Source organism: Mastigoproctus giganteus, chromosome 7, assembly GCF_048544385.1.
Source record: "Mastigoproctus giganteus isolate SK-2022 chromosome 7, ASM4854438v1, whole genome shotgun sequence".
Taxonomy (NCBI): Eukaryota; Metazoa; Arthropoda; class Arachnida; order Uropygi; family Thelyphonidae; genus Mastigoproctus; species Mastigoproctus giganteus.
Window position 1 is genome coordinate 66,912,644 of NC_143581.1, and position 10,307 is coordinate 66,922,950.

Genomic DNA, 10,307 nt, shown 5'->3' on the forward strand with positions numbered 1-10,307 from the left:
TTTTCATTTATAACTGTTTTGGAGTAAAAATTGAGGGTTTTTTTTACTATCATTCTGATTTTTGCTTCTCCTTAAAGAGGAGAGTCAGAAGAAAAACCCTTTATGTTAAAGAGAAATTATGGGAGGGAAGTCGAAAAATATCTAATTAATGATATTGAAATTTCACATGATTAAAAAATTATCCGCGCTGTTTCTCCAGTTGGCCAGGCCTGATGCTCTTGGTTTTATTTTTGTGTTTCCTTCACCCAACATCAATGCAAATGTTTATCGTATTTAGTATTCATGGGCTTGAATCACGGTTCACTCAAAGAGTGTGTGCCACTGCACCCTCGTTCCTGACCACTCAGCTATGTCATAACCTTGAAATTTAACATGATTATTTAATGAAAAAAACTTTCGAGCCTACAGGCCAGTAAGGTTCCTGGGGTTGATGGCATATACCCAATGATCTTAATGGGGGCGGCAAGTGAATGCTTGAACCATTGAGGCTAAGTATGAGAGTATCACTGGACTCGGGAGTGATTCCGTTGGATTGGAAAAGTACCAATGTACCTCCTATACATAAGACAAGTTGGAAATTACCGGCCGGTCAGTCTAACTTCAGTAGTAGGGAAAACCATTGAGGCAATGATCAAGAATCATTGGAATTCAGGATCATTTAGATATAAGTGGAATTCTGAAGGATACTCAGCTTTGGTTTTGTAAAGGGAAAAACATGTTTAACTAATCTAGTTAGCTATTTTGACAGGGTCACTCAAGAGCTGGATTTAGGGAATAATTTTGACATTGTTTATTTGGATTTCAGCAAAGCCTTTAACTCAGTCCCACATTAGCAATTACTTTATAAGCTGGAACAGGTTGGAATCACAAAGAAAATCCTTATATGGATAGCAGGATGGCTTCAGGGCAGGAGGCATAGGGTTGTGATAAATGGTTATTCCTCAGATTGGGTTGATGTAAGAAGTGGGGTTCCCCAAAGATCAGTATTAGGTCCACTGTTAGTTTTGATTTTCATAAATGACATTTACAAAAGGGGTAGAGGGTGTGATGTCTAAATTTGCAGATGATATAAAGATTGGTAGAGTGGTTAATGATCACTGCCAAGCAGAGCTTCTTCAGAGTGACCTAAATAGACTTCTCGGATGGTCAGAAAAGTGGCAGTTATGCTTTAATCCTGTAAAGTGTAAGGTATTACACCTGGAGAACAGTAACTCCAAAATAATTTATTCACTTGGTGGAGTTGAACTAAAGCTGGTAGTGGAGGAAAGGGACTTGGTTGTTACAATACGGTCAGTCATGAAGTTCTCTGAGCATTGTAGACAGGTTGCATGGAAGGCCCATGGTGTCCTATTGATGATTCATGGAACATTTGCTAGTTGAGATAAGAACATCATAATCCCATTATATAAGGCTATTGTTAGACCACACTTGGAATACCGTATTCAAGTATGGAGACCACACCTAAAGAAAGACATTAAGCTTCTTGAAAGGGTCCAAAGATGGGCAACTTGCCTGGTGAGATTGGCAAAAGGGTGTCCCTATGAGGAAAGACTGAATATGTGGGTTGCAGAGCTTGGAAACTAGGCACCTTAGAGTAGAATTGAGTAGTTTAAGGCTCTGAGAGGCATAAGTAAAATGAATGAGGACGAAATTTCACCGTTATGAATGATTCTAGAACTAGGGGCCATAAATTCAAGTTATGGGGAGAGAGAGTTTGCAGAAAGTTTTATTTTAGCCAGCGAGCTATACAAGGATATGGAGCTTTTACTGGAAGTCCATCTCTTATTATGGTAGAAGTACTGCTTTTAATCCCTAAAAAGCATTCTGGAATAATAAGGATAAGATAGAGACTATACTTACTTAAGGCTTGGATGTTATTGAGGTTTGCTATTTTAATTATGCTGAAGGAAGTCTAAGGAGCCATGATTATTTACCAGAAGAATGCAGTGAATGTGAAATCTACAAGTATAGAAAGAATATTCCCATGGAAGAAAACTAAATTGCATTCCACTAATTGTGAATTTTCTGCCGAGAGAGAGAGAGAGAGATACCGACTGACTCTTTTACAGAAAATTGCACCATTATGTCATATTAAGGTATGCTTTATAAGGTACAATTACTCTTGCTGGTTGCATAATGCTTTCTCACTGTGTGGAAAAGGCCTGGGTTTTGAGTTTTTTTTTTATTAAAACCAACCATAAAAAAATGGCAATTTACAGACAATACCACCAACATCTCGTACCCTTAGTTGCTTTTGCAAAAAAAGTATTCTGTTAATAAAAAGAATGAAAAAAAGTTACTGACTAAATTTATTTGCTTATGCACTGTCTTACTAATAAGTATTGAATTTGAAAATAATTGTCAGCTTCTTTGAAGAAGCTCACTATGATTACCTGCTTAAATGGATCTGCCCTAATAAACAGTTCAATCGAATTATTATAACACTTCCTTCTCTGGGATAGGATTGTTAAATTCATAATAATAATCTTTACTGTTGTTTTTTTGAACACTATTTGACTAGCTCCTTCAGATCTTTCTTTTATCCTTCATTGTGGGACTGAGCTAATTTTTCAATATCTCCATCGTATAGATTATCAATGCTCTTCCCTCAAACAAGTATAGCCATTCTTTCAATATTTTTTACATCATGAATATTGAATGAAGTCAGTCTCATGAACTGCTTCCTTCCACATCTTCTTTTGGCAGGAATCTAGAGTGGATGGTTTCAGTTTTCTGAATGATATCTTATGCACTCAGCTCTATCAAAATTGTTCCAGAATTCAGTGATGTTTAATTTTGGATCACTGTCCACAGCATAAGATTCTAGTCAAGATATGACTGATCCATACATGCCAACTCTTTTGATTTAGTTGAGGTTTTCTGAAAATCAAATCTCTCTCTCTCTTCTCGTTTTCCAGTAAGTTCAGTTTTCTTCTGATTTTTCAGTCAGGTTTGTGTTAATTTTCAAATACACGTTTTGTTTGTTTGTTTCTTTCTTTCTTTCCGGCCGAGTGGTCAAGAGTGCGAGTGCAGTAGCACATGCTCTTTGAGTGGACCGAGGGTTCAAGCCTCGGTCCACTTGAGTTCTTGACTTCTAAATACAATTAACATTTGTATTACTGCAATAATTAAAGTCAAACACCAGCCAAGGAATTAAAATTTAACTATAAAAATAAAAATATACAGAAATAAAATATATTAAAATACTGTGATACACTATCGGAAGACTAAAATATTACAATAAATTACAATAATAAAACAATTAAAATCGTTAAAAACAATTAAAAGCAAGGCTAAAATTGTTAAAAATATACCAAAGCTTTCGGAGACTGCTGTCTCCTTCTTCAACAGTGTACTATTACTGCAATGACACATCCTTAAGTAGCAGGCCCATGGCACTCATGCACTTGATCCATCAGACACATGGTCGGCATTCCCCATGTGCGCATAGGAAACGGAAGTGGCTCGGGAGCGTGTCATACAGAACTGGTCATCCCGTCTGAGGACAACCGCCTCAAACAGGGGGTGTAAATGTATCCCCCTGTCCCTGTTAATAGTATTACGACTGGATGAACCGATTCGCAAGCTCTTGAGCCACTTGCGTTCCCAAAATCCATGGGCACGGTCCGTGATGACCACATCTTCAGGGGAGATCCGGTGCTGCTTCTCCCAGAAATGCTCTGCCACAGCAGACCTCACATAATTAGCAGTCTTAATAGCAGTTGTGTGCTTCCCCAGACAGTCTTTTAAACGTTGCCCTGGCTCCCCCACATAACACTCCTCACAATCCGGGCACTTGATCTCATAGACCACACTACTAGTACAGTCTTGGGCTACGGGATCTTTAACTTGAGACACTACTGTGTGCAATCTCCATCCTGGAAGTTGCACACAGTGGGTCTGACACTTCCGCAGTGCCCGTACAATGCGTTCTGAAAGGCCTGGATAGTAAGGAATGTATGTGGTAGCCACAGGGGCAGGCGACTCCCTACGATTGGACTATCGTAGAGAGTCGCCTACATGACCGCTATTAAGACTGCTAATTATGCGAGGTCTGCTATGGCAGAGCATTTCTGGGAGAAGCAGCACTGGATCTCCCCTGAAGATGCGATCATCACAGACTGTGCCCATGGATTTTGGGAACGCAAGTGGCTCAAGAGCTTGCGAATCAGTTCATCTAGTCATAATACTATTAACAGGGACAGGAGGATACCTCCTGTTTGAGGCGGTTGTCCACTTCCGTTTCCAATGCGCACGTGGGAAATGCCGACCATGTGTCTGATGGATCACGTGCATGAGTGCCAAGGGCCTGCTACTTAAGGATGTGTCATTGCAGTAATAGTGCACTGTTGAAGGAGAAGACAGCAGTCTCTGAAAGCTTTGGTATATTTTTAACTATTTTTAACGATTTTAGCCTTTCTTTTAATTGTTTTATTATTGTAATTTATTTTAATATTATTTTATTGTAATATTTAGTCTTCCGATAGTGTATCACAGTATTTTAATATATTTTATTATATTTTATTTCTGTATATTTTTATTTTTATAGTAAAATTTTAATTCCTTGGCTGGTGTTTGACTTTAATTATTGCAGTATGGAATTTCCCAGCCCCATAGGCCTGTTTGAAGAAACATTTGTATTGCTTGATTTATTGTAAACTCCACTGATCTAGTGGTCATTCCAGAGTATAAACAAGAACATTTACTGAATATAATGATACATGCTTAAAAGTCAATGTTTAGTGGATCTTCTGGCTGCAAAACTAAGTTCACAGTTACCAAATTTATTTCTGTTTCTTTTATTTCATTCAATCAGATCAGCACATAATAATCACCAGTCACAACTAATGCAACTACCTTTTTTTTTTTTTTTACTATATGTATAAACACCTACAGTAAAGTTTGTTGTGAAGTCAGCAATGTTGTGTTCTTGTTCAGTCATCATTCGTCAACTTATGTGACATGACGCTTTATTTATTTACTTCTTATTGGTCTTTAATTACTGTAATTGACAGAGAAGGCAGCTTTTACTAATTTATTGGCAGGAGACTGCTGTGTTGTGGCTCATATTTCTGGAATTCCAACTGGCAGCAATACAAATTCAAGCAATTGCCATCCAGCACATTAATTTTATTTTATTAAAAATAAATATTTAATGATATTAATTTCTATTAATTTTTATATTAGTTTAAACTTTTGTTTCTTTCTAAGTTAACGGAGAGTATCGTTTCTTGGGCCGTGATGTATATGTTGTGCTGAAAGTGAAAAATCCATGCGAAGTTATCTTGATGGCTTACTGAACAATTATGGCAAACATTTTTCAGCTGTTTTATTATGATCATATTTGTTACTTTTGTCTTTTTTATAATGTATCTTATAGCTCTTAAATATATTTTAATAAGTAAACCAGGCAAGTGTGTACTACATTAATGGTATCTGAAAATATCTGAGGAGAACTTTATTCTCAGTTGACATTTCATATACAAAGTTTGTCCGATGAATAGCTTGATACCTGTATTGTATGCCAATGAATTACAACCCAAACTGTGCATTCTCAATAAAATCAATCACAATATCTTTTTTCCTATGGAGCTTTTTTTTTTCTTTCTTTTTTTTTTTGATGCTTCAGTGGTTGCAGAACACTCTTTAGCAGCCAGGAAAGCTGTTCCATGTCAATCACAGGATAAAAGAGAAAAAATAAAATCTAAAATCCGTTATTTTTATTTCTGTATGTAGATCCTCCTGGACTATTAATGAAAATATCCTATGTATTGTTTGTGTTGCAGTTCATTTATTTTTTTTCCTTGTTATTTTATTTTTTTAAATGGAACATTATTGAAATTAGTTCACTCTACTTATATTTTGAATTGTCAAATTTTTACTAAAGATCCAAGGAAATCAATGAGTAAATAAGAATGATATAGTTATTATCAAATACGAGGGCTGTTCAATAAAGAATCACCATAATTTTTCATAAACAACCATACTGTTTGCTGAGCTGCAGAATTTAAGACCAAACTGCATCACATACTAACTGTGCAGTTCACTCGTGCATGGTGTAATTTTGACATTCGGTCAAGTTTATGCCTGTTCAGTTTTTGTCTACTCAGTGTTCTTCCCAGAAAACTTTGCCAGCCAGGTGGGAAAGTGTAATACTTTGCAATATTATAAAATTTTCTGTTATTTTTATAAATGTGACTTAAGTGATCCACAATAAAAATTAATTGCATAATTTAAATTATATGCTCCTGTCACATTGACCTCGATCGCATAGTATGTTCGAATTAATATTGATTGAGGTCAGTGAGTGGTACTGCAGAATCACTTAAATTTTAGCTGGGCAGTCAGTTAAATTCGCTGGGCAGTGCGCCCATTCAATAAGTCCTGGGGAGAACACTGCTACATAACAATTGGTGTGACACACAAGGAAGAGCATGCTGCTCTCAAATTTTGTTTCCCTCTCAAGAAAACATCTGCTGAAGCATATGAAATGTTAAAAGAGGCTTATAATGAATCTACACTTCCATATAGCACAGCTAGCAGGTGGTTTAGAATGTTTAAAGACAGATACGATTCAAACACAAGAATCAGCAATCCTGGAGCTCCAGCTACTGCTGTGACTACCACAGAAACCATAAACACTGCTTCTTTAATCACGAGAGGAAATTGTCATATAACAGTAAGGCAAACTGGCAGAGCTGTTGAGAATATCAGTAGGAAGCACACATTATTATTGTCCCCGACCTTTTGTATATGACACATGTTTGTGCATGCTGTGTTCCAAGACTACTCACACCTGAGCAACAACAAATTCACTTGGGGGTTTGACAGGAGCTGCAGTGGATGATTACTGAAGATGGTGAGGTTCTGCACAAGGTGATAATGGTTGGTGAGGCATGGCTTCATCATTTTGACCCAGAGAGTAAGCAACAAAGCTCTATTTGGGAGTCTGTCATTTTCAACACCAAAAAAAGCAAAAGTTTTGACTTCTGCATGAAAGGTCATCTCGTCTGGAATGCTTTCTGCATGAAAGGTCATCTCGTCTGGAATGATTTACCAGCTTTTGCGCCACCTCATATGACTGTTATGGGACTTGACTACAGAACTGTATTACACGCTTTGTCTATAATTCTTATAGATTCTGTACATTTATATTGTACAGAACCAGTAATGCTTTGAAATCAATATTTTCTTTTTTGTGTATTTAATGGACAAAGTGATTTTTAAAGTAGTCCACATTGACCTTCTCATTCGAGAAGGTCAATGTAGACACATTCTGTATATGCAACATCTTCTAAATTCGCATTCTATATATACAACATCTGCATTCAATTCAATGCTTGAAGAATCCCATTGAATTGAATGGAATTTTCCCTAATCTTGTGGCACACTTTAAAGAAATTCACAGGACACCATTTGAAACATAACAATTATTTTCCCATTCTGGTGGGCCATAATGGGAAAATGATTGTTATTTTCAGTTTTAAAGGTTTAATGGTTTAGAGATATAAAAGCATTAGACTTGGTTTTGCAACTGCCTGATGCATTAACAAACAGCAGAGCCATGCATCCTTGTAGATGTCCTTGCAGGCATTCTTTCTGGTAATAGGTTTTTCAACAATAATGTTACAATAGACAAAGCAGGTAACCACAGCAGATTATTACCAATTGAATAATATTTTTAAGTAATTTACAATTTCTTTATTAATAGGTTCATTCCTACCACTGTATACAGTGGCAGAGATGAATAAATAGTATCAGTTGTGTTTTTATAGCATTTTGTTTGTTAGTGAATATACACTGTGAAACTTATTCTCTGTAAGCAACATGCAATGGTCATGCTCATTTGATCACATACTGCAAATACTCAATTTTACACCATGATTGTGAAGTGAATATTCCAAGGATGGTTGCAATAAATAATTAAAACCATGATTATGGAGCTTTTACACTACTGATAATCTTAGTAGACCACCTGTTTATAAATTGACACTGATTATACAAATCTTTAACTGTTTCCAGCTGACACAAGAGGCAGATATCAAACAGTGTTTGATGGAAGCTGATTCAAGATTACAAATGGGTATGCAGCTTTTTATGGTATAAATACTATGATTGGACAAATAAAATAATTTATAATGTTTTTTTTTTTTGTCTATTTTCCTTAATATCTATTCTGACTATGACATTGACCTATACTGAGAGAATGCTTGATTATAATCTGTTTGGTACATATATAAATGCTGCTTTTAATGATTTGATAGAAAGGATTTTAAGCGTAAATTGAGGATCAGTTAATAAGTTCTACACAGCCCTTGATATTTTATAAAATATAAATAATATAAATTGTGCCTATATAGCATTTTGTTTGTTGAATATTAGGGAATATACATTGCCAAACTTATATCATTTTCTCTGTTGCAGGGTATGAGTGATAAATGTGAAACCCTGGGGGACATAATGACAGATACATAAATAGAACTGGCCAAAGAAGAACAAAGAAATATGAAAATTGAAACAACACTTGGCAAATCTGCCAGTCTTTGTAGGAGGTTTCCTTACATAGTCCTTTTGATAGGACTATCAAGGACTATTGATCCCTTGCTAGAGATATGATATTTCTCATGTGTGAAAATTATAACTCTAGCAAGTATTAACAAAATTATGTCTGTAATTGTATCTCTTTCAACTATTGATGAGAAAGGCTCAAGTTTTGCAGCTTACAGTGTCTGGGGACTAGGCACCTGCGAGGTAATCTGATTGAGGTGTATAAAACTTTGAATGGTTTGAGCATGCTCAGTGCTGATGGGATTCTTCCTCTTGCTCAGAATAATCACCTGAGAGGGCATAAATTCAAATTGAGGAAAGATAGTTGTAGGATAGATGTGCGGAAGTTTGCCTTTAGCCAGCGGGTAGTTGACTGGTGGAACAGACTTCCATCTTTTGTTGTGGAAGTTGATAGCCTAAATAAATTTAAGGGTGAGCTGGACAGGTATTTGGAACGAATGGAGGAGTGAAATGGGAGTGGAGTTTTTTTTTTTTGGCTGATGCTGCATAAGCTTGCTTTCTTGCATCGTATGCCTCTACTAATGCTAATGCTATTTGTATTAGAGTATCAAAAACATTTTTAACTACTGTTTCAGGAAACTATTTGTATGTAAATAAGATTTACCTTCTCTTTGTTTCATTTTGTCAGATGTCATAATAATAATAATTTAATATTTTAATGAAATTATTATTTTCAAGAGAGATATTAACTTTTATCTATATAATTATACAGTTGTAATAATTTCTGATTTATTTAATATACACTTATATTTGGTAAATAATATTTAGTTATGTGCAATTTTGCAGCTCTTCATTATAAAATTCCATATCCTCGACCTGTTAATTTACCACCTTCAGCACTAGCCACACCACAATCAAGAAAATGGAAAGCTCAAGCAAGGTTAAGAAAGCAGTCCAAACCTGTGTATATAAAGTCCATTGATCCTGACACCTAATTTGTGACAGATTACAATAGTAAAGCAGGGTACTTCAATTCTGATAGAAATTAAAGATAAAAGTTTTAATTTGAGATAGATTTTATTATTACTACATAAAAAATGTGTGTATTACCAGTTTTTGTTAGATTACTGTGGACAATAATTTAAAGAGCTACTAATAATACAGATACTATCGTATTGCAGAGTTGAATTCTGATTAATAAATATAACCTTCAAATATTAATTACATGCAATTTTTATTGAATATTAATAATATAATTATTACAGTACAGTACTGTTTAACCCTTTTAGCAGTTGTTTTGTTGCACATGGACAGACCCCATAGTGAATTTAAAATATCAGCAGACTCTGTAGAGAGTTTTTCTCAAGATTTTGATTTGTAAGAATTAAAACTCTGTACATAAATTATTTAAAATATTGATGTGTTTTGTTTTGTTTTTTTTCACTTTATTAGTCAGCATTAGAATAAAATTACTATCAAAATTCAAATCTGAATTTAAAACTTTGTTAAGGTCGAGATGTATATTATGCTATACCATAACGATCACAACATTAAATTAGTTATATCCTTAGCTAAACACAAAAAAGATATATGCCTAACAAGTGATTAGAACCTCGAGCTACTTATCACAATTAAAACCTTACTATTCCTCTTCACTACTTGTTACGTGCTACAATATTCATGCCAAAAACACCGACACAATGGTGGTACAAGTAGTGAGTTGTAACTTACAAAATCGCTACATAGATTTAAAAAATAAGCTAACGAACATGACTAAGACTATTTAGTCTATCTGTAAA

General features: G+C 35.1%; 1 protein-coding gene across 3 annotated transcripts in view; it reads left to right on the forward strand.

The window, feature by feature from the left end:
- LOC150082972 (LYR motif-containing protein 1-like) overlaps positions 1–9,821 on the forward strand; it is a 28,820-nt gene extending 18,999 nt beyond the window's left edge. Inside the window, exons 3-4 of one of the 3 annotated variants that reach the window (XM_090376954.1) lie at positions 8,023–8,083; positions 9,355–9,575. In XM_090376954.1, the coding sequence (XP_090233080.1) occupies positions 8,023–8,083; positions 9,355–9,503 (210 nt within the window). In that variant the 3' untranslated portion in view covers positions 9,504–9,575. Of the gene's footprint in view, positions 1–8,022; positions 8,084–9,354 lie in introns of all 3 variants that reach the window. The other 2 variants (XM_090376952.1, XM_090376953.1) reach the window with 2 other exon arrangements.
- Positions 9,822–10,307: the final 486 nt, after the last annotated feature.